We start from the raw sequence: 25,030 nt of genomic DNA, 5'->3' as shown, positions 1-25,030 counted from the left end.
ACACCATTTGGTTATTTTCTAAATCATTGTACAGCATTTTCTAAATTATTCTATACTATTTTGGTATTTTTTAAATTATTCTACACCATTTCGGTAATTTATAAACAATTCTAAACTATTTCGGTATTTTCTAAATTATTCTACACCATTTGGTATTTTCTAAATTATTCGACACCATTTAGAAATTTTCTAAATTATTCTACACTATTTTGGTATTTTCTAAATTAATCAGACAATATTCTAAACCATTAAAATAAACTAATTAATTATATTTCAAATTAAATTTAAAAAATAAAAATGTAAAAACCTGAATCGCAGATCCGATCGATCAGACAATCAGAGCTCCGAAAGGGACCCGAAAGGAAAAGATATTCCTAAAAAAAATTTAAATTAATCGAACAATTTTCTATATTACTAAGGTAATTTTCTACACCATTTGGTATTTTCTAAATTATTCTAGACTATTTTGGTATTTTTTAAATTATTCTACACCATTTCGGTAATTTTTAAACAATTCTAGACTATTTCGGTATTTTCTAAATTATTCTACACCATTTGGTATTTTCTAAATTATTCTACACCATTTAGAAATTTTCTAAATTATTCTACACCATTTCGGTATTTTCTAAATTAATCTACACCATTTCGGTATTTTCTAAATTATTCTACACCATTTCTGTATTTTCTAAATTATTCTACACTATTTCGGTATTTTCTAAATTATTTTACACCATTTTGGTATTTTCTAAATTATTTGGACATTATTTTAAACCATTTAAAATAAAATAAATTAAATTAATTAAATTAATCAAATTAAAAAAAAATACCTTTTAAAAACGGTGAAATTTCGGATGGGTGATGGGGACGGGTATGCTGTAAAGGCGGGGGGCGTTTTGTAGGCCAGGTATGTTTCCGGAAAAAAAATTTCCGGAAACAGCCTAAATCCGGAAAAAAAAATTTCCGGAAACAGAGGCTTTTTCAGGAAAAAAATTTTCTGGAGTTAGGCTGTTTCCGAAAAAAAAATTTCCGGAATGGGTAGATTTCGAAAAACACACCCAGTTGAATATTTTTTAAAATTTCATATTAAATTTGGATATTAATAAAAAATTCGGAGCAACAAGGATGACCATCTACCAATAATGAATTAGCTAGCTAGGCTCCATTTATAAAATTTAAAGTCGTTTGGTGAGTCGGTGACCCATCAACTTATATCTTCGCTTTTTAGAAATAATTACTAAACTTTGTACCACCTAGACTCCTCAATTTACATGGGAATTCTACAATTGAATTGAGTTAAAAACTTAATATTGAAAAGCTTAATTTCTAGTGGAAATAGTAATATTTGTTTTGTTAGTACAGACACCGTGATTTTTATTTTTACCCAAAAAAAAAAGATTTTAATAAAAATATCCAGCTCTGGGCTGGATTTATAAAAATACCCAGCCCGTGGATAAATTCCACGGGTGGGATTTTTAGCTCTGCTCCGTGAATATTTTCCACGGGCGGGATTAAAGGTTGGGCCCGTGGAAAATATCCACGGCCCGGACCCTTTTATTTATTTTTTTTTTTTTTGCGCTTTTTTCACTATATATGCTGAGAGAGAGAGACAGATTCATTCTGAAAGAGAGAAAGAGAGAAAGAGGGAAGGAGGAAGAGGAAGGAGTTACTGTGCAGCTGCTAAATCAGGTATTTTTATTCATTTACGTATTGTTGTTTACTATTCATTTACTGTGTCTTGTACTGTTCATATACGTATTTACTGTTCATGTACTATGCATATACGTATTTACTGTTCATATACGTATGTACTGTTCATGTACTATTCATTTCTGGTGTATGTACGTATTTACTGTTCATACACGTATTTACTGTTCATCACTACTCGTGTACTGTGCATATACGTTTGTACTGTTCATATACTGTGCATATACGTCGTCACTGTTCATTTACTATGCATATATGTCTGTATTGTTCATATACTGTACATATACGTCCTTACTGTTCACAATTGAAATCAGTCAACTTACAAAATATTTACCATTTATGAATGTAGTTTATTGGACATGCCTATTGGAATTTCAATACATTTTGGAGGAAAATTAATTTTTGACCAGAATGGGGCACGTTACTCCAAACCTCCAGTAAATACGTATTGGGTTGATGAAAATTTCTCATTTGAGCAGTTGCAATCGCTTATTTATGAAGTGAGCGGCTACGATAGGAATCGTTGAGAATTACAGATTCAGGCCCGAATGGTCCATGCAGGAAAGTATGTCATAATCGCATTGGGTGATGACGAGGCATTGAGAGGCCTGATCGCGCAGGTTGTGCGGTCTGGTGACCCATTATTGGAAGTTTTTGCATGCAGAATTCGCAAAGAATCAGTGGCTGAGAGTTCAGGCCAGAATTCAATTGCAGAAAATTATCAACTAAATTATGAACCACACACTCCTTTTATCCCAATGCCAGTAGCAGAACAGGGACCAGAAATATATAGTAATTCATCTCAATCTCCACCTTTTATCCCACCCATATCCGTGCATGGAGGTCCTTCATCCTTACCTGGGCCTGAACCAAGTCCTCACCCCAGACCAGCACCAGTACATGAAGATCCAAATGAGTCAGAGTTTGAATTTATGAACGAGGTACCGGAGGAAAATATGCAAACTGGGGATGAATGGGCGGAAGGAGACTGAGACATTAATGACGAAGGAGATGAAGAAGATGAAGAAGAATACACACAGCCCATTGTGAGGCAAAATAGAGAGAATATGCCATTAAATGGCCGTTCTGAGACTCACCCGTTTGTAAACTTCAATGACACATCTGCTTTTCGAGAAGCAGATGTTTCTTACTACGGTCGTCGGATTGAATACAGGAGTGAGCTCGCAAAAGGCCAATACTTTCCTAACAAAAAACAACTGACCAAAAAGATCAGAGAGTACCATGTTGACAAGAACAAGGAGACATATACAAAGAGAAGTGACACATCCCGGCTGGAGATTAGATGCAGCACTTCGGGTTGTCGTTTCAAACTAAAGGCAAGAGCAACAAATGCAGGAGATACATGGATGATAACCGAGCAAGACACGCCTCACACATGCACGTCTGAGTACACCAGGACCGACCATGCACAACTGACGGCATCAATAATCGCAGATATCATCGAGAGCAGCATTAAGGAAGACCACACTATGAGCATCCGGAGTGTGGCACACTGTGTGAGGGTTAGGTTTGGCAGTATAACCCCGAAGTACAACAAACTCTGGAGAGGTCGTGAGATTACAGTTGCCCGTCAATTTGGGAGTTGGGAAGAGTCGTACAACTTTATGAAACTATTGCTTATCGGGATATGTGATAAGAATCCCGGCTCGAGGCACGATTTTTGGACCAAACCGAGCTTCGATAGAAATACAGGACTGGTCAAGCAAGGTGTTGTGGAATTCGTGGCCGTGGCATGGGCTTACGGACCATGCATCACCGCATTTAATTACTTGAGACCGGTCATCAGTATAGATGCAGCCTTCCTTTCTGGGCGGTATGAGGGCAGACTTTTGATGGCTTGCGGCTATGATGCCGAGAACCAATTGATGCCTCTAGCATTTGCAATTGTGCACAAGGAGAATGAAGAGAATTGGGGTTTTTTCTTACAATGGCTTAGAATGAATGTGATTGGTGTTAATAGATTCGTATGTGTCATATCAGACCAACACAAGGGTATCAAAGCTGCATTGAAACCTGAATACGGATGGGACCAACACAAGGGTATCTGAAGCCACGTGTTCCAAGACAAACGACTGCTCGCCCGGCACCTTTAAGCGCCACTAGCAGCTACAAAAAAAAAACAAAGTTACATAACAACAAAAAAAAAAAACAAAGTTAGATAACAAAGTTAGATAACAAAAAAAGTGATAGAAAAAATGTGTTGTTTTAGGTACATTACTACATTACTTACATCGCGAGCACCTTTCCGGCCAGTGGGAGTAAAGCCATCTTCTGCGAAGATCTTCGAGCGAAGAAAATCCCCGTAATCTCCCTCTAGATATACTGATGCCATGCCAACCCGCACGAACCAAGCCTCATATCTCAAGTCAGGAGGTCCCTGGAACTGTATCCCATCATCCGGCATCTGCCACAAGTGGTCACTCATATTCGCTGCCTTTGCATAGTGTGCTTCATGATGCACAGTCCAATCTCGGCCGAGGTGATTACCGTGGGTCGTCCTGTAATTAACGTGTCAGTTGCAATTTACAGCTAAGAACTAATGTTAATTACAAAATTTTAAAATAAAATAACTCACCCGTGTAGACTCCTAATCACAAATCTCGGGACATCTGGATCTGCAAGGATGAGTGGAGGATCTCCAAACTGACGGAGCACCCGGTCTGGATAGTGGTGCTCCATTATCCAGAAGCATACCAGCGGACCCCAGTAGAACCACATCTGCTGATCATCCACTACAGTCTGCGGCAGCAGCTCCTAAGTGTATAAATCTTCGTACGGAGTCCATATCACCTGCGTGTCACCCAGACTCTGGATCTGACCTCGAACCAGCCTGATACCTATTGGCTTCCCGTGAGGCTGGTTGGTGTACTCGTGATGTCCGTACCATTTCTTGCCAAATGCCGGGCAATTTGCACCATCCGGTTGTCCCCAATCGGGCGACATATTCAGCTCAGGTACCCCCACCGGTAGTCGTGACCATGACCAATGCTGCAGTAGAAGTACCGGGCCGTACATATTCTTACTTTTCGACTGTAATTTGAAGAATATTAGCCGTCAGGGACAAGTTATATAATTAAAATAAGACCATAGGTGCATGACAATAGCATACTGACCTTGCAACTCTGGCACAAGTTGTAGTAAAGATATGCCAGGACTGCCCCACCCCAGTTGTACTTTCTTGATGCTCCAAGGTCTCGCAACAGCTCTAGATAGCACATCGGAATGCTATCACCATTTGAATCAGCGAACATGACAGAACCAAACAAGTCCATCACGAAGCCTCGTGTGTATCTGTAATGTCAAAATTACAAAGCAACTTATTTTTTGTCATAAAATATAGTGCAAAATAAATATATCTAGAGTAGTTTGTATGAGTACCTCTCAATCTCGAGCCGTGTCGAACCCCAATGCAGACCTGCCTGAAACAGAGTTCGGAGCTTTGTCCTCTTCAAAGCGTATCTGGACTTTCCACCATTATCCCGTATACTTGGCTGCGCTCCCAACAGCTCTGCGAGCTGGGCATTAATCGTCTTCTCCTCAGCTTCAGTGGGGTCAGATATGCCACCAACGGGCACACCCTGGATGGGCAAACCCCATAGGGCACTGACGTCGTGGAGAGTCACTGTCATCTCTCTGAAAGGTAAGTGAAACGTGTGCGTCTCGAGACGCCATCGCTCCACTAGTCCTGCAATAAGGGACGCATTGATGGCCTTAGTCTCTGACTCCATGATATCGACCAAATGGTGTAACCCCAAATTTCGTAGATACGGGTCCATCAGCGAGTAGTACTGCATACCATAGTACCGACTCCTGGCATCTAAAATGTCCTCACTCTGCGTTGAAAAAAGTAAACAACATAAGAACTTGAAAATACGAGAACTTGGCACAATTTAAAAATAAAAATAATCACATACCTCTCGGGATGCCATGCAGACTCGGTGCTCCGTGTGACTCATCCATAATAATGGACTGAAATGCTCTGTGCTATTCGCAGGAATGGGCTCATCAACAGGGTCAGCTAGTGGTGCTCTCCTAGGCCGTCCCCTGGCCATCCTATGTTTAAAAAAAAAATAAACGTGCTACAATTGGCTTAAATGAGGCTAATATGAAAAAATATGTGCAAGCTATCACTATACCGATGCTAAATTGGTATTGATCAATACAGGTCAATTGATCTTTATTAAATTGGTGCTAGGCTGGAACTGAATGCAACAATATATATTTATGCTGGTACTAAGTCTGTTACTGATTTAATCTCACCGGTACAAGGTCTGGTATTGAATGTAACAGCATATTTATACAAAAATTCTGAGAGAACTCATACTAAAAAAGAAAATATTAAAGCACCTTATGAAATGTTGCTAGTTCTCGGGTTGGCCTTCGCGCAATTCTTTCAGAAAGGGAGGGTACGAGCATAGCTATAATTAGTAAAAACCGACAAATCAAAAGGTGCTTATTGGTGTATAAATTTCAGAAGATTTAAACTGTATGTAAACAATTAAAGCAAGTAACGCACAACAAAATAAAAATTAAAGAAAATTGACATAAAAATATTGAATGCCAAAAGAAAACTTCATTTTACAATTTTTTTAAGATGTTTCAAAAAAGTTAAAAGAAAAGACATAAATATTCTGATGCATAGTACTTCATATGATCATTTTTTTTTGTACTAAAAACTCATCTTTTCTTTCAATCCATAAGATGTATAATGAAAAATATTTATTAATTTGACTTTTCTTTCAATCCTACTTATATACAATAAAAAATATTTATTAACTTTTCTTTCAATCCTACTTATGTACAATTAAAGCAAGTAACGAACAACAAAATAAAAATTAAATGGAATTGACATAAAAAAATTGAATGCCAAAAGAAAGCTTTATTTTATAATTTTTTAAAGATGTTTCAAAAAAGTTAAAATAAAATGCATAAATATTCTGATGCATAATACTTTATATGATCATTTTTTTTGTAATAAGCCTATTACTCTCTTAATTGAGCTCTATTATTAACCAGTCCTATGCAGTAACCACATTCATACAATTAAGCCTTATTACTCTCTTAATTGGAATAAGGCTTCATTCATTACAATGCTAGATGTATATACACCAATAACAATTGCTTATAGGTAATGTGGATCAAATGAAGAAAAAAAAAGTTTACCTTGATCAATTTCCATATTCATACATTACATTCTAATTTTGACATAACTATATGTACATACTCCAATTATTATCGAGCCCAATTCTCATATGCCATATTATAATTACCTTAATCAATTTCCACATTTGCACATTACCAGATCCTAATTTTCACATTTTCAAGTGAAGATTTTCATTTCGATATCAACACAGGTCCAGCCGGGAAAATCAACAACCCGCACTAGACAATTTCCACATTTCCAAGCAAAATGGTGTACTCAACACAGGTCCAGCCGGGAAAATCAACAACCCGCACTAGACAATTCATAAATGCCCAAATTAGCTCATAAAATCCAATAAGGATCAATTCATCATACGACAAACATACGTCATTTCAACAATTAAAAATGATTTCAAATATTTATCCGTTATAGTGCGAATCACAATGAGCCAAGAACAAGAGGGAAGGAAAGCCCGTACCACGGCAATGGCTACGCCTCGTCTCTCAACCCTTCACAACTCACTGATAGTGGGACGTACGGCCGTCGGCAGTGGCGGGGGTTCGTCAGCAGTGGGAGTGAGGCGGAGCTGCTGTGGGGCTTCACGGAGACGAAAATGTTGATGTAGAGGAACCGCGCTATAGAAGAGGGAGTGGAGCAGAGGGAGAGAGGCGCCAGGGAGCGGAGCAAAGGGAAGAGGCGCGGAGCAGAGAGACAGAAGCGGCGGAAGGGAAGGGGTCGTTTTAATTTAACACCCCGGACCGTGGATATTTTCCACGGGCCCAAAATTAAATCCCGCCCGTGGATTTTTTCCACGGGGCCGATTAAACAATCCCACCAGTGGATATTTTCCACGGGCTGGGTATATTTAAAATTCCAGCGCCCAGCTGGATATTTTTATTAAAATTTTTTTTTTTTGGGTAAAAAAAAAAATCACGGGTACAGACACAAGGAAAGAGATGTTTTGCCCTAAAAAAGGGACGAAAATAGCGACATTTATTGCAAATGTTACCTTCCTCGGGTACACTATTATTATTTTTTGTTTGTTTGTTAGATTGCCTTAATTCTTTTGTAATTAGTTAGCCAGGTGAACGCAGTACAAATCCACCGACCACTGGTATTATTAGCATGGGGTTGGATTGTTCTTGAACCCAACGCTGGTTTCAAACACCACGTTAAAGACGGGGGCCTTTCTGTGACACATGATAATTATAATTATAACTAATAGCTACTTTTTTAAGCTTTTTTAATCATGTCACATTACTTATGTTCTCATTGTCCAATTATTTTTTATTTTCTCATTTTATAATAATTGGACAGATCTATTATAAAAGAAATGTGGATAATGCGCCTAAGACTAAAAAAATTAAAATCATATTATATTTTGTATAACTCTACTCAAAATTTAGTGCAAATTATCGAACAGCTCTTTCATGATCCAATGAAGATACTTTTTTGCTCAAGATTTATGCAAGTTTTTAATAGAAATTGTTTTAGTTTTTTTTTTAAAATATATATATTTCTTCAATAGATGTTTTTAAACAAATCAGATGCTATTTAATATTTTATCAAGATTGTTAAATTGAATGGTTGAGAAACTTAAGTCGTTGATAAATGTTAAACTTGCATCAACATACAAATACATGCAAGATATGCATGAAATACATGATATACAAAACTAAGGGAAGTCACTTGACATTTTTTTTATTCTGACAATCTTTACAAGCTTCAGAACTAAAGTTTAAATTTAAAATCCGAAATATATGCAAGATTTTTATTATCCATATATTTATGTATATGAAACATAATAATGTTTGGTATATGATTCACCGTATATCAAATGATTTGAAATGTCAACCTTCTTAAACTAATCGTTCTTAATAAATCATCAAACAAATTTTAAATTGCATGCAATTCGATTGTTAAGCTTTCTATATGCCCGATAAAATACATTAAATTCACTTCTCAATATTCAATTTTATTTTTAAAAAAATTGAAAATTCATTATCTAAGAAATACAAAATATATATAGGCATTCTCCAGTAATCCCTTCTTTGTGCAAATAGTGTAATTAAGTAGTATATTCTCAATATCGAATTTTTAAAATTAAAAATTATTAAATAGATCATTAAAATCATCGAACTAATTTATTGTCGATAGATATCCGGCCTTAGCAATATATATATATAGTTATAGTGGAAAAAAAAAAAAAAAAAAAAAAACGACACCAACACCATCGTCTTCCCAAAAAAAAGAATTTATCATATTTGATGATATAAAACAACTAAGACAACGACATCACATATGATGATCCGAATAGGATAGACTATATATATTAAAAAAAATATTTTTATTTGAGAAGATGAGGATTTGATAATTGAAGTGGTCATGGCAAAAAGTCTGCTGTTTAACCCTCATTTGCGTCGAGTTTTAAATTTGACACCTGCGGTTTTTTCTCAAAAAAAAATATATATATATATATATCCTCCTCGTCTTGGAATCATCTTGTAGATAAATACATTGGATACAAATAAAATACTTTTACTGTGACAGATTGGGATTGATATTAATCTATTCAATGTTTATATTAAGATGAATTACCTTCCCTTAAAATAATATCAAACCTACCCTTAATTTTCATTTAATTTTATAATAGAAAATTACTTGTACGAGTCAATCGTTCAATATTTATATTAAAATAATAACTATCTGACGCGTTTTTGTTATAGGCCCTACTTTGTAAATTGTAATCGCGCTTGTATGAAAAGAAAGGTTGTACTACCAAACAAAAATTTCTCCATTGCAGTAGCTAGCTTGAGCAACGCACATGGGGATTGCCAACCTCATTAATTATTGAAAAGTCAAGTGAATGGCTTTACTGCCGACACCATAGAACATGCAAGGATCCAAATCGATTTTTTTTTTTTTTTTTTTTTTTTATAAACCATAGTTAGAAAAAAAGGATTTTATGTAACTAATTACCAATGTGATTATTTTATTTTATTTTACAAAAATCATAAGAACCGAAATGCCATTTCGGTTCGGAATTTTTTTTTTTTTTTTTTAACCGAAATGGCAATTCAGTTTCAGATATTTTTACAATTTTTCAACATATTTTTTCTTCAAAATATGTGAAAACAGTTGGGACGAAAATGACAATTCGGTCTCCAAAAAAAGAAACCGAAATGACATTTCAATTCTTATAATTTTTGTAAAAAAAAATTAATCATGATTTCATAAAATCTTTTTTCTAATTATGGTTTATAAAACAAATTCCATCCATATCCTCTCAATTACTGTAAAGGATTTCTCTCACTTATGGTTTGAGATTAAATTTCAACAGGTTTGGGATTCGGGATTCGGGATTCGGACTAGCGCTGTTGGTAGTATTATTAGGCTTTGAGATTCGTGACAAGTTAAAATGAGCGGTGCAGATCTACTAATTGCATAAATTTTTTTTTTCATGTAATGGAGAAGATGTGAGTCGATCATATCATAGGATAAAATGCTTTGAGCTAAAAAAAATATTTTGAGTTTTTAAAAGAGATTGAAATATTCGGAAGATTAATTCGAAATCTAATTGAGACTAGTAATGCTAAATTGCTAGCATTTATAAGAGAGAAATATTCTGATATAACTTTTAATTATCCTATTATTATCATCATCATCATCTTTATTATTAATCGTTTTTATTGTTATTTTTTCTTAAACCGAATCGAACAATAATAAAATATTCATTTTTGTTGAATACTTGAGTCGTTTGATTGAATCATAGCTCCATTAAGCTGAATTCTAGAGTATTTATATGAACTTTTTTGTTTTAAAAGCCCTTCACTATTATATTATTTTTAGTTGTTTACACTTCCGTTAATAATTTTGTCGATTCCGTGCTTGATAAAAAAACTACTAAATGTAAATAAAACCTTTAAAATTTCACTTATTATAATTTAATTATGTGAATTCTCAAAATGATAGCACTCCCTTTATATCATGGGCTATAGACCTATAGTCATTTCTTTTGTGTCTCTTTTTCTTAATGCAGTATCACGAACTCTTTTCTCGCAAATTTAATTTTCAAAAAAACATCTAAAAGATGCTGGGATATACCGTGACCCTTTAATAAAAAAAAATTAAAAGAATAATCAGACCAAAAAAATTATATATATTATGACAAAACAACAAAAAATATGCATATTTAATTATTCTCACTATATTTTATATTAAAGATTAAAAAATTAATCATCAGAATGAAACATATTTTTATATGCAAATAGTTTTCTGTAATTTGATAGTGTTGTAGTGCTAACATAATAGTTTAGTTTAACTATTTGGTTTGACTAGTAATAGAACGAATACCATACCTGACATCATGCAACTTAATTTAGAATTAAAAGGACATGTATTTGGATTGAGTGCGGATTAGCGAGATTAGCGGCTACTTTATGTACTTATTGAAAATAATCAAAATGTTTCAAACTCCTTTTTTGAAAATGAAGTTAGGCTCGACGATTTTACAATTAAGAAACATAGCACGATATTTTTTTGGAGGGAATTTCATGTATATCCCTCAAAAACTTGGAAATCACGCATTCCTCCCTCTAAAATTCATAATATTATGGCAAAGGCTTCTATGGACATAAGGACCTATTTGTAAAATGAACATATTTTTATTTTCAAAGTTCAAACAGTCGATCCGAACCGTTCATCTTGTTCTCCATATTAATATGTACTTGGAGACCAAATTTTACATTTTTATGAATTTTTTTACTATTTATTAAGATGGGTACAAAATTGAATGGTCTGAATTTGATATTTTTTGTACCCATCTTAATAAATAATAAAAAATTCAGAAAAATGTAAAATTTGATCTCCAAGCACATATTAATATGGAGAACAAGATGAACGGTTCGGATCGACTGTTTGAACTTTGAAAATAAAAATATGTTCATTTTACAAATAGGTCATTATGTCCATAGAAGCATCACTCTAATATTATATATACTTTTCTAAACTTCAAAACTCACATATTTACTCATTTTAATGTTTCTTCTATAAAAACTCATTTTTAATTTATAAAATACCCATTTTACTCTTCATTAAAAAATTAGAATATGTAACATGTTTAAAAAAATATCAGTCTTCTAATTGGACGTCTTTCAAGGACAAATGGATCAATTTTCTACGTCTGACAAGGTATATGCTTGTGTAAGCGTCAGAAGTATAGAAATTACTTATTTACACTAAAAACCCGACCAATTAGAAGACTGATATTTTTCTGAAGCACGTTACTAGTTTTTATCTGTTAAATAAAGGGTAAAATGAGTACTTCATAAATTTAAAATAAGCTTTAATAGAAAAGACAATAAAATAAGTATATTTATAAGTTTTTGAAGTTTAGAATGGTAAACATGATGTTATGAATTTTAGAGGAGAAAATACGGAATTCCAAGATTTTGAGGGTATACATGATTTTTTTTTAAATAGCAATAAACAAAAAAGTTTAAATGGAACAAGCATTGCTTAAAAGTTAGAAAAAACAACTCCACCGAATCAGTGATTCGGTGGAAGGTGAGAGCGCTTTGCTCCACCGAACCAGGTGGAGCCATGTGTTAGTTTAGGAAACGAAAACTTAATTTTAATTAAATATTTTTTTTAAAATAGATAGAGTATTTTAAAATTTGAATGTAGTAGAATTATTATCAAACAAAATAGATGAAATATCTTAAAATTTATATATATTAGAAAGACCAAGAAATATTTCCAGATCAAATTTTTTGTAGCTATAAAAAAGTAAAAACGTTTCTTGATTTGTTGTTGAGAAAAAAAAATAAAAAAAATGAGATCCATGATGACATACTTTCGAGCAAGTCGTTACAAAAGAACCATAAAAAAAATGTGGTTCTTCTAGTACATTCAAATTCTACAATACTCTATATATTTCTCTAGAATTCATTTTATACTTTTAATATTTTAATATTTTCTTAAAAATAGTTCTAGAGAAATATATGAATTGCCTTAGAATTTGATTGTACTAGATAACTAGAAGAACCATAAAAAAATTACTGACACAGATTCAACATTTGAACCCGGATCAATAACTCGAATCCAAATTTTTTTTTCCAACAACACATCTAGAAACTTTTTTTTTACAACCATAAAAATCCAACCTTAAAAATATTTCATGGTCTTTCTAATACATCTAAATTTTAAGATATTTCATCTATTTTGTTTGATAATAATTTTAAAATACTTTATCTATTTTTCTAGAAACATTTTTATATTGAAATTAAGTTTTCGTTTTCTAAACTAACGGGTCACTGCATGATTCACCGAACCACTGGTTCAATGGAGCAAAGCGCTCTCACCTTCCACCGAATCACTAGTTCGGTGGAGTTGTTTTTTCCAACTTCTAACTAGACAGTGCTTGTTTCATTTAAACTTTTTTTGTTTATTGCTATTTAGAAAAGAAAAGAAAATCATAAAATTCCCCCTTTTTGTGTAAAAAGGAGAATTCAACAAGCATCCCCTTCAAAACTCTTGGTATGTGTTAAATTTTGAATATATAATATCTAATATTGCAAAGAACATTATCTTAATTATTTTAAAACATGCTAATACATTATTTTTTGAGAAATTTGGATATATACCCATCACAACTTCTTAAATTAGATATTTACCTATCTAAAATTGAAAATTAGATATTTCTCCATCTAAACATAACATATTTATTAATATACCTATTTTCAATTTTTCTCACTAAAATATATTAATTAATATTAATTAAATGTTTCAATGACAATACTACCCTTCACAGTTCTCTCCCCATCCCACCCTTCTTCTCATCCCTTCCTCCTCCATGTGCTATGACAACATTTATGCACAGAACAAAGAAAATGAGGAACTATCATCCTGATTTGTTTTAGTTAATTAGAAAAACTTTGTGCCAATGAAATACAACAACAAATGCTATGTACTTTGTTGGCCAGAAATATAAAACTTAATGGCAAATATATACTGAAATATATGCCGTGTAAATACTGTTGACCGAAAAGCATCAATGCCAAATATATAACTGATGACTCAAAGCATTAAATTTCAAAGATATACTGAAATTAATATATGCCTTGAAATGATAATTTCTTCTCTCCCCATCCCACCCTTCTTCTCCTCCCGCCCTCCCTCTCCCCCAGCCCTTCCTTCCTCCCCCCCATCTTCCCTCTCCTCCACTGACTCCACTGACTCCAGTTACAAAAAAAACGAAATTGAATTTATAAAAATGAAATTCAATTTGTTAAAGCATCTAAATTGTACAAATTCACAAGATGCTCAATCAAATTGGATTTATAAGGATGGTAGATTGGGGTTAAAAATGTCATATTCGGTGGCTGAAAAGGATATATGCGTTCAAAGTTTAAAATAAATCAAAGACATTTTTAACAACCAATAATACAGATACATAATTGACCAATACAACAATAATGCTCCAATTGAACCCAAATAGATCATAATCAGCCATCAATTATGCAATTGGATAATCTTCTAGCTGTTACTGACGCATAGTACAGCTGCTGCAGTACTATGCATTCTGTTTTGCTGTGTTCTATTAGTACTGGTACGGTAATTAGAAGTAGAGAATGTACTTGTTTCAAAACTAGTGAGAGAAGAAGTGTTGTCATAGTCAGGTCTGTCATTAAAATTTTGAGCTCCTTTTGCATTCTCAAGTTTAACCTTGCAGCTTGCGCCATTCAACACAGTTTTTTCTCTTCAGATAGTACAAAATGTTGTCTGTAATTATGGAATAAAATTGGTATCTTGTATCAACTCCATGTCAAATCGCACTATAAGTTAACTTTATTGGGATATTATAAACAAAGACACAGTGAATTAAGAGGAAGCGAGGTTGGAGGAGATGAAGGATGCGCTGGGGGAGAGGGAGGGCGGGTTGGGAGAGAACAAATTATCGTTCCTGGAGAGAAAGGGCGGGATTGGGGTAGAAGAAAGATCTGCTGCGCGGGAAGGTTTTAGAAAGAACTGTGAAGGGAAGTATTATCAGTGAAATATTTAATTAATATTAATTAATATTTTTTAGTGAGAAAAATATGTTATGTTTAGATGGGGAAATATATAATTTTCAATTTTGGATGGGTAAATATCTAATTTAAGAAGTTGTGATGGGTATATATTCAAATTTCTCTTATTTTTTTACTAACCGAGGTCGCAGCTAACTAGCTAAGCACTTATTGAACTGAAATTCGCTCATGCGTTCGGTAAAAAGCGACCCCACTATCAATTTGAATATTTGATCCAGTGCAGCGGTGGTAATAATATAAGAAGGAAGTTGCTTGTTGTCGCATTTTTCTTTTATTTTTTCTTTCGATTAAACAGTTATTTAATGTCGCGTTGTATTCCAAACTTTACATCTCATTTGTCAAAAAAATATATATCCCTTGTGTGGTTTCATTGAGCTTTTCTCTTTTTTTCTTCTTCTTTTCCGGAATCACGTGATCATGTCGGTTAATATTAGATGGGATCGTGGATCCGATCCACTATCTTGGATGCCCTCTTTTTACTAAGAATTCTGAAAAAAAAAAAAAAAACCCCGCTTGGAGAAGTTTGACTACGACGCAGATCATTAGGTCTACTATATTTACCCACCCCATGAATAAAGAAATTAAAATTGATTAAAGGATCAGAAAGTACTTAATTATATAGTTTGATTTATTTTCAAGGACCGGGTGTTTTGATTTATTTTATTCATCCATGTCGTGCCCTTTCATGCATAGCATGGTAGTGAGAAAATTTCACCACCTTTTTTTTTTTTTTTTTCTCTCTCTCTCTCTAGGCTCTAATAAGACGTGAAAAGGACAAATTTGACACTCTTACTGTTATTAAAACTCTTTTCTTCATTGAGTACGTTCATTTTGCTATACATATATACATGAATCATATTCATATCTGATATCCATGGCATAGAAAATATAGTAAGAAAATCTTCATTTAGGCTCTGTGCGGTATTTACACCTTTTCCTCAATGAAGTGGAAAATTAAAATTTCACTATTTTTTTTAATGAAATTTGGTATCTAGAGAAAACAGTAACAATTTCTGAAAGAAATAAAACACCATTAATCCACCGTATTATAATTTCTTGGTTAATTACTATTATATAATTTATAATAACAACACTAACAATAATAATGAAAAAGCACAACAATAAAATTACTAATAAGAACAATAGGAATAGTAAAGTAATAATAAATTATTATAGAGTATGGCTAGTATAATTTCAGTGTCATTTAAGTTTATATAACACCAACTCCAAAATCTATCGAATCAACTTCAAACGGTAAATCCAAACCGTTCAAACCTATCTACTTCATTAGTTGTGCGTTTACAAGCAACTTTATAAATTTTCGAATTTAATTAGTATCAAATCAAGCGATCAAATGAGTGACTTTTTAAGTTAATTTTAATACATTCATTTTTCAAAAATTTTACGGCTTGATTTGATACTAAAATAACTCGAAAATGTAAAAAAATTGTATGTAAACACATCACTCATAAAGTAAATCGGTTTGAACGGTTTAGATTAATCGTTGAAGTCTATTCAATCAATTTTGAAGTTAGTGTCATATGACATTAATGTCATACGAGCCAGACTCATTATTATAACAATAATTATAAAATATTTGTACTAATAGTACTGGTCATAATAATAATAATAATGTAATGATAACAACAACAACATGCTATTATTATTATGACTACTATTATCGTTGTTGTTGTTGAATAAAGAAGATTATTTTTGGACTTTGGAGAAGAAATGATTAAAAAAAAAATAGATAGAAACATATTTTTGCAATAAAAGATGGAAAAAAATTTATCTTATTTTGGGATAACTATTCTTCCACCTAAGAGTGAAAATAATATATTTCTTTTCAGCATATCTTCACTATATTTTATTTGTATCTGACAATTTTCTTTTTGAAGATCTCTTTTTTATATTATTCAGGAAGAAACTTGGGATACCATTAATTTTTTTTTTCCTACAATAAATGGAGAAGAGTAAAAAAAGTGAATCCTCATTTAGTAATATGTTACAAATACATGTAATTCGAACTCTCTCCCACAAAATTTGCATGATTTCCTACCATAAAAAAATATATTGATGTCTAACTAGTAACATCAAACATCTGGAGTCATTTGATATTTTTTGAAATCATGGGTTGGAGGTCAAGTCATCCAACACACTTTCAAACTCCTATGTATATTATAGAAGATTTTTTCACGTTATGGGTTTCGAATCCATGACCTCCCACATGAGAACCATATGCCTTTGCCACTGATCACCAAAGACAAGTTCTTGGAGTCATTTGATATTGAAATGTTGCATTGACTCACTAGTTATACAACACTTTATAAGCAGTGTTTATCAAATATATCTATTTATATATAGGTGTCCAATTTAGGTTATAGTCAACTATAAGCATATTATTAAATAGTTTTTATCAGGTATTAGCCAAGAATAATATTAGAGATGCTTCAGACTTAGATGAACAACGGACAATTAAGTTTGAAATTGGCTCTTACTGTTAAATTTGTATATGTTAATTAAAATAGATATATTAATTATTTGTGGACATGTATTAATTATTTATGAATAGGGGCAAAACTATAAAATTTAAAGAGAGAGTTAAAATTTAAAATACATATATGATTGGGACTTGAAATTCTAATCACTAAACTATAAACACATGTAATAATCTGTAAGTTGGATTAAACTATATAAAAAGTTAAAATCAATACAAGTAAGTTCCAATATACTTGATTAAAGTATTTTTAAATCAATAAGTTGGCTAAGCACTTATGAGCTATACACAGATTCGTGTCTGCTTATGAAACCACGCGCCTAGCACATATGGTGGTATGCGGTATGCCTCGTTTCTTTATGATGTTACGCATGTTTAATTTATGCAAGATGCATCTAAAAGGAAATGGATAACGGAGTTAGCAGAAATATTTATTAAAAAATTATAGTAGTTATGTACAAACTAACTTTTAAGATAGTAAATTTCATGTTTATGGTTCAGATAATACAAAAGAGAAACCCAGTAATTCGAGTTCAACAATTGATTGAGCAATTACCAGTTCTTTAACTTTGTTATGTCGATAAAAATAAAACATAGGTAACTGTGCGAACGGTGTTGATAACATAATTTGTTAAAGTTGCGAAGGTGCATGTGCAAAAGTGGCGAAAAGAGAAAATTACTGTCCTATGGATCTGGTAAATTATATCCGGACCGTAAATCCACTAATTTGACCCGATAGCAAAAATTGCTGTATTCCACAAACCAGCTCCACTGACCAAGATGTAATTATTAGTAGGGATGCCTGCGAGCTTACTGACTGAAAAAATTACCAGTAAAGACGTAAAGATCAAGGCAAGTCATTGCCATCTTTATATTCGTACAAATAAACACAAGAATTCAGAAAAGTTTTTCTAATGTTCCCCAACAATTTTCTTAAGTTCTCGTGTGACAGGCGTATACCACCATTTTGTGTCACAGGTTCTTTTTTTTTGGTAATCTTAAGCGGGGTCATATTGAAAAAAATTAGTTCAGGGAAACTTCAATACACTGTTCGCATACTGACAGAGACACAGAGAATCCAAGAATTTTATCTTAAGCTGGAACTTCGGATGCAGATAGTATTAAGAAACCCGGAACTGGAACCATCCCTTATTGGACCCGACCTGTCATGACTCCTGATAAACATGATTTACGAATTACGACCGACAATCAGCAATTTTAATTAGAACAATTATATTACTCCCCCCATTCTATCTCCCCACCATCCCCCCACTCTATCTCTCTCCAAATTAGTTTTATCTCATTTCAATCTCGTTCACATTTCTCACGATATATGAGAAATTTTGCGAATTTAAAACCACGAACGTTTTCTACGTAATTTTATTTTTCAAATGAGATCCATGATGACATACTTTCGGACAAGTCGTTACAGAAGTATTTATCTCTCATCATGCAAGCAGGGGCGGACGCAGGATTTTTGTCAGGACGGGGCAATAATCGGATGCAAATAGCTTATCGGGTTCAAACCCAATAGCTTATCGGATACAATTCAACATAACAAAAAAAAATACCAATCAATATAATAAAAATCCTAAATTACTTGAAAAAAAATCAACAATTCAACATTTATAGGGAATTTGAAATCAACATTTTTGTTCAACTTGGCAGCCTCTGCCTTTGAATTCAAAAAATAAATAAATAAATAAAAACATTTTGGTTCAACTAATTTTCGCTATTTGGGATCAGCGCTTATTTAGGCTCCGCTAATTTATTTCGCTCAGAGTTTATATGGGCTCCGTTCCGTCTATTAGAATTCCATAATGGGCTAGAGGGGGGCAATTTGAATTTCAGGGAGGGGCAGAGGTCTGAAAAACAAATTTTTAACATTATTTTTGAAAATCCAGCGGGGGGCTGCTGACCCCCCCTGTGCTACAGTGGGTCCGCCCCTGCATGCAAGTATTTATACCTATACAGACATATGAAATTATTACTATCAATTATTATAAGTATTTATACTGACATATGAAAGTATTAATATCAAGTATTATAAGTATTTATACTGACATATGAAAGTATTAATATAATGTATTATAAGTATTTATACTGACATATGAAAGTATTAATATCAAGTATTATATGCAAAAAATACTTTCAAGTATAGGTATAAATACTTGCACGATGAGGGATAAATACTTCTGTAACGACTTGTTCGAAAGTATGTCATCATGGATCTCATTTGAAAAAGAAAATTACGTAAAAAACGTTCGTGGTTTTAGATTTGCAAAACTTCTCATAGATTGTGAGAAATATGGATGAGATTGAAATGAGATAAAAAAAAAAATTCACATCTAAAAACGTGCATAGTCCCCCATGTGATTTGAGATTCCCCCACTCTCCATGAAAAAAACGTGCATGGTCCTCTAAATACTTTCGTGCTTAGGAATAAATACTTTCGTTCTTAAAGATAAATATTTCTGTACGTAAGTATTAATATCTTATGAAAAAAAAAATAACAACCGGAGTTTTTTTGGCACAATAAATAATTGCGGAGTGGGAGATGCAAGGTTAATTATGAGTTTCCTTTTAATTAACTTCGCACAATAAATAACACCTTATCAATCGGTCAATGCTTCTATACTGGAGCCAGCTCAGCGGGGTACACTCACCTAGTCATAAGAACATGTCCTAAAGGCTAACAGTACACAATTGACTATCCTCTTAGACTTGCACTCGGTGCACCACTCAAAAACTTTTAGCCAAACTTTTAACATCTCCAACTAGAGTGGAGCCAAACTTTTTTACTACAAAAATCAATCATATAAATATTTATACTGCAAATGAAATAAATTTTACAATATCTATAACATTTTACTAAAGTTGTATATAATTATAAAAGTTTTAAAAAACAATAGAAGATAAACTAGCTCTCCATCTATCTCTTTGTCTCCAACTATCTTCTTACAATATAACAATAATATATTAATTAATTGTGTATGTCTCTAAATAATTACACATCTAGACTCCAAATGAGTTAATAATATTATTTTATCCTTAACCAATTATATATAAATTTAGTAAAAAAAACATGAATGTAATTCAAGTATATATTTAAGCTTGGTGGTTTGACCGATTCATCAAATTAAAAATAAATAATGTTGGTTTTGTCAATGAAAAGCTTCTGTTTCTATATAAGAACAAGTTTTTTTGTTTTCTGAAATGTGTCCATATAAAAGTAAATTAATAAAAAAAGTACCAAGTATTAGTAAGAAATTTAGAACTAGAACTGTAGAAACACAATATTGATAGAACCTTCGAGTGTTTTATTTAAAGCTTTAATCCGAGTTGAATTTGCTATTTTATTTTCAAATTATATAGATTTTGAATTTAAAAATACTTTGGTTTTTCGAATTTTCTTATCATGGCCTTTAAAGTGCTTCCGTAGGTTGTGAACCCGGTCTATCTAAATGTAATATCAGTAAACTGTTCAATAAACCGCTATTTTTACAAATCCCGATTCCATTTTCAACCTTCTCTTGTTATAAGAATAAGATCATCTAATTCTATCTCTTTAACCACTTTCTTTAACTTATACCAAATCGACCCGCGTAAACCCCCGAACCAATTCCTCCTCTTCTCTCTCTCTTTCCTCCTCTCCAGGTAATTATCGCCTCTGATTTCCCATTTTTACTTTAATCAAAGTGACATTTGTGAATTCGGATCTGGAGATGAGATCCGAGATCGTTGAGGGGTCGCTGTCGGTTTGGTTGCTTTGCTTGAATCCTAAGCGTAAAGTTTGTTGCTCTCATGGCAAACTTTAATTAATCGATTCGTGCAATTATTTTAACATATGGAAGGTTTAGTCTCTCAATAATCTCGGTCGGTGGAGGTTGGCTCGGTGACCTCGGTCTATATATTCGCTCCATCTTAGGAGACTTATGTCTTGTTATTTAAGCTAAATCTATTCATTGTTCAGTTTATAGATAAACAGAGCGATACATTTTACTGGTAAATTATTTCGTTGAATATTTGTTTTTCATTGCTACTTAATTGAGGGAAGAAAAGAGATAGATCTGAGAGATCTCTTCTAAATTCTTTGATTGCAGATTAGGTGTTTGACAAATAGCCTCAGAGATGGCAACAAAGGAGGCCACAAATGGAAGCAACACAACAAATGGAGAGTGCAAGATCACAAGGCCACCTCCCACCCCATCTCCACTCCGTTTCTCCAAATTTTTTCAGGTTTCATTATTTTTTCAATGCCATTACCATGAAGTATAGATTCAATGAGAGAATTGTTTTCTCTGTTTTGTGATTGCTTCTTTTTGCATGCAAACAACTTAGATCTCACACTTGTGATGTGGATCACATAAAGATACTGTTAGATCTCTATTATGGAACTGTTCCTGGAAGTCTTCTTACACTAAATGCTGATTTGTGATGATTTTGATCTATGACAGGCTAACTTGAGAATTCTGGTGACGGGTGGAGCCGGCTTTATCGGGTCCCACTTGGTAGACAAATTGATGGAAAATGAGAAAAATGAGGTATGGTACTGTTGCTTACATCTCTTTGGCTTTGTGCATTATTAATATGATAAAGATGATTTCTGTTCAATTCTTTATGTGTGATGAAGATTTAAGAGAAACAATATTTTTTGTACTTCCCCCAACATCTGAAAATGTACAATATCAGATCCACCTGGTACTCATGGCATATGAATTACAACCATTAGATCATTGAAAATAGTGAATGTAATATTCTGACAAGAACCCACCCCTTATTTGTCAGATCTATTTGTTTTAGCTTGAATCTTAAAATGTCCGATAAAAAATGGGCATATATAAACTTTGGGTTTCTTTTTTGAAAAGAAAATGGAAATGGGATATTCTAACTTGCATAGTTATTCAATATATTTGAATGTAGGTTATTGTTGCTGACAACTACTTTACTGGTTCAAAAGACAACCTCAAGAAGTGGATCGGCCATCCCAGATTTGAACTTATTCGACATGGTAACTAAATCCAAGCTTGGAAGAAAAATTCTTCATATTGAGATTACCTACGAAAACGCATTTCTCTTTGCATTTTAGAAAATGTAGATCCTCCTGTCAAAGTCAAATGAGCTGCAAATTAAGAGAAAATTTTAAAAATAGATTGCAGGTACATGTTAACCCACATCATTAATGGATTTAGAAGTCAACTTCCCAAGTTCCCTAAAGGCATTTATGGCCATGCATTGACCTACTTGCATTTTTTCTATTTTTTTTTTGTTAGAACAAATATCATTACTTGCAGTGACTAAATCTTTCTCGCCTACTCAATTTTGTTCCCTTTATTTGTTTCTGCACTTCAGATGTTACAGAGCCATTGCTAGTGGAGGTGGATCAAATCTACCACCTTGCTTGTCCTGCTTCCCCGATATTTTACAAGTACAACCCCGTCAAGGTTTGTATTTGTTTTACATAACAACATGCAGAGTTTTGGAAGAAATTGATGTTAAAATGATTCATTGTTAGTAGTTGGTACTTGGGACCAAAGTCAAGTCATCAGGACCCTATTAGAAAAATAAAAATAAAAAAATGAAAAAGGCTTTTTTTGAACTAGTCTTTTTTAGTTGTTAAAATATTTTTTAATTTTAATGTGATAGACTATCAAGACAAATGTGATGGGCACAATGAACATGCTTGGACTTGCAAAGAGAGTTGGAGCCAGGTTAGTAGTGGCACTACAATACATCCCTATTACTAAAGAGGTAAAGATGTAATACTTTATCTGTTTGATTTTTGCATTTAATAACAGGATATTGCTTACTTCCACATCTGAGGTGTACGGTGATCCCCTCGAGCACCCCCAGACTGAAGAGTACTGGGGCAATGTCAACCCCATTGGTACGTCTCCCTATCTCTTTAATGACTTCTGTGGCCTATTAGTAATAATCATGGAAGTATTTCTAACTCTGGTGTCATGAAAATCTGTCTGTTATCAGGCGTTAGGAGCTGTTATGATGAGGGAAAGCGTGTAGCTGAGACCCTTATGTTTGATTATCACAGGCAGCATGGCATTGGTATGCACATCCTCTCTCCCTCTCTCTTTCTCTTTCTCTGGTGATTAATTGTATATTTGTTAGTGTTAATTTGACTTGTGTATTATTGAACAGAGATTAGAATTGCAAGGATTTTCAACACATATGGGCCGAGGATGAACATTGACGATGGCCGTGTTGTGAGCAACTTCATTGCTCAAGCATTGCGGTAATTTGTTTAACTTGTCTTGGATTTTTCTAGCATTTTTATTTGATCAAGCATTATTCTTTTGCCTTTGCATGTTATCAATCTACTTTTTTGTCATTGTGTTATGCAGTGGTGAGCCTCTGACTGTTCAAAAGCCAGGGACACAGACCCGTAGTTTCTGCTATGTTTCTGACATGGTATTATGTTCTCTTTCCAACTATATTATTTATCTTTAATAGTATAATCATATATTCCGGAAATCTAACACTTGTTCTTTTTTTTTTGGTAAGGTCAATGGTCTTATTAAGCTCATGGAGGGTCCCAGCACTGGTCCAATTAACATAGGCAATCCAGGTAAAGGATTCCCTTTATTTATTTATGTCGTGATCCTTAAGGCAGTAACATTGTAATAGTAATTGAAGTTACGGTACACAGTGTCTTCTATTGACCCTTGTTCATTATTTGTTTTATAATAGGTGAATTTACCATGTTGGAACTTGCTGAAAATGTCAAAGAGGTTAGTCACATCAGCGTTTGTTACCTTTTAATTTTCTCCCCCTCCATCTTTTTTTTATTTCTAACAAGATGTGGTGTTATATTTCAGCTGATCAACCCGGAGATAGAACTGAAGATGGTTGAGAACACCCCTGATGACCCTCGTCAGAGGAAGCCTAACATCACAAAGGCAAAAGATATACTTGGTTGGGAGCCGAAAGTAACCCTCCGAGAGGGCCTCCCTCTTATGGAAGAGGACTTTAGGCAGCGCCTTGCCATCCCCAAGAAAGGTGCCACCAATTAAGCTCTTTCTTACCGGTTTCTCAAATGCTTCCCTTTTGGGCTCAGTCACTACTACAAAGATGGGTTTACCGCATTATTATTATTAATTTGAGTCGCCACTGACTGGGCGGTTCTATTTAATAAAAAGAGGTGCTTTTTGTACTGTGTGAGGTAGTTATGTGGAAGAATGTGTTAGGGGTTTTGTTTACTTGCATAGTCGGTGAACCTGGATGATGTTTTATCTGTTTGTTGTACTCCTTTTGTTTTTCTCCACTTGGATTTTTCCCTTATCATTATAGCTGTATTTCTACATTTCTTAATTCGAGTTAAAGAATGTGATATTATATCTCAATGACTTTCGACTGTGGTTGTTCCTGGAAAATGTGGCACTTGTAATAGTCAGGTCTTTGATCACAGCAATCCAAAGAGCTTGCACTTAATACGATTTCCTTTTCTCTTTTCTGTATTTTCCCGATTACGGATAGAACTCAATTTTTTTTTTTAAGAAATCCGAAACTGGCTCTAGCTTTCACCGGAAACTAATGTACTTAAGAAAGAGACATACTGAAATA

General features: G+C 33.4%; 3 protein-coding genes across 4 annotated transcripts; 2 read left to right on the top strand and 1 right to left on the bottom strand.

The window, feature by feature from the left end:
• The first annotated feature begins 2,771 nt into the window (after positions 1-2,771).
• On the top strand, positions 2,772-3,735 carry LOC144555633 (uncharacterized). Its single transcript, XM_078304033.1, has 2 exons — positions 2,772-3,639; positions 3,686-3,735. The coding sequence occupies exons 1-2, from the start codon at positions 2,772-2,774 to the stop codon at positions 3,733-3,735; spliced, it is 918 nt and encodes a 305-aa protein (XP_078160159.1).
• A 744-nt stretch (positions 3,736-4,479) lies between these two features.
• On the bottom strand, positions 4,480-5,777 carry LOC144555632 (serine/threonine-protein phosphatase 7 long form homolog). Its single transcript, XM_078304032.1, has 4 exons — positions 5,640-5,777; positions 5,104-5,558; positions 4,839-5,016; positions 4,480-4,755 (listed from the first exon to the last, which is right to left on the bottom strand). Exons 1-4 carry the CDS (start codon positions 5,775-5,777, stop codon positions 4,480-4,482), a joined length of 1,047 nt encoding a protein of 348 aa, XP_078160158.1.
• Positions 5,778-20,972: 15,195 nt separating this feature from the next.
• Positions 20,973-24,810, top strand: LOC144555603 (UDP-glucuronic acid decarboxylase 6). Of its 2 annotated transcripts, none has more exons than XM_078303994.1 (13): positions 20,973-21,109; positions 21,556-21,691; positions 21,910-21,996; positions 22,376-22,463; positions 22,805-22,896; positions 23,099-23,163; positions 23,251-23,339; positions 23,438-23,515; positions 23,609-23,702; positions 23,812-23,878; positions 23,972-24,035; positions 24,158-24,198; positions 24,286-24,810. In XM_078303994.1, the coding sequence occupies exons 2-13, from the start codon at positions 21,584-21,586 to the stop codon at positions 24,478-24,480; spliced, it is 1,068 nt and encodes a 355-aa protein (XP_078160120.1). In that variant the 5' UTR covers positions 20,973-21,109; positions 21,556-21,583; the 3' UTR covers positions 24,481-24,810. The 2 variants fall into 2 exon arrangements, with proteins under 2 accessions (XP_078160120.1, XP_078160118.1); XM_078303992.1 differs by lacking the exon at positions 20,973-21,109 and adding an exon at positions 21,298-21,457.
• Positions 24,811-25,030: the final 220 nt, after the last annotated feature.

The sequence above is a fragment of the Carex rostrata genome, chromosome 6 (assembly GCF_964058835.1).
Source record: "Carex rostrata chromosome 6, lpCarRost1.2, whole genome shotgun sequence".
Taxonomy (NCBI): domain Eukaryota; kingdom Viridiplantae; phylum Streptophyta; class Magnoliopsida; order Poales; family Cyperaceae; genus Carex; species Carex rostrata.
This window is presented reverse-complemented; position numbering and strand designations above follow the sequence as displayed.

Excerpts from the sequence above, each read along its gene's own strand:
- LOC144555603 (XM_078303994.1), top strand. The coding sequence starts at position 21,584 with ATGGCAACAAAGGAGGCCACAAATGGAAGCAACACAACAAATGGAGAG. Across the intron at positions 23,703-23,811 it reads TTCATTGCTCAAGCATTGCG|TGGTGAGCCTCTGACTGTTC; the intron begins GTAATTTGTTTA and ends TGTGTTATGCAG. Across the intron at positions 24,199-24,285 it reads TTGCTGAAAATGTCAAAGAG|CTGATCAACCCGGAGATAGA; the intron begins GTTAGTCACATC and ends GTTATATTTCAG.
- LOC144555632 (XM_078304032.1), bottom strand. The coding sequence starts at position 5,777 with ATGGCCAGGGGACGGCCTAGGAGAGCACCACTAGCTGACCCTGTTGAT. Across the intron at positions 5,559-5,639 it reads TCTGCATGGCATCCCGAGAG|AGTGAGGACATTTTAGATGC; the intron begins GTATGTGATTAT and ends TTTTCAACGCAG. Across the intron at positions 5,017-5,103 it reads ACACGGCTCGAGATTGAGAG|ATACACACGAGGCTTCGTGA; the intron begins GTACTCATACAA and ends TTGACATTACAG.
- LOC144555633 (XM_078304033.1), top strand. The coding sequence starts at position 2,772 with ATGCCATTAAATGGCCGTTCTGAGACTCACCCGTTTGTAAACTTCAAT. Across the intron at positions 3,640-3,685 it reads GGAGAATGAAGAGAATTGGG|ATTCGTATGTGTCATATCAG; the intron begins GTTTTTTCTTAC and ends TGGTGTTAATAG.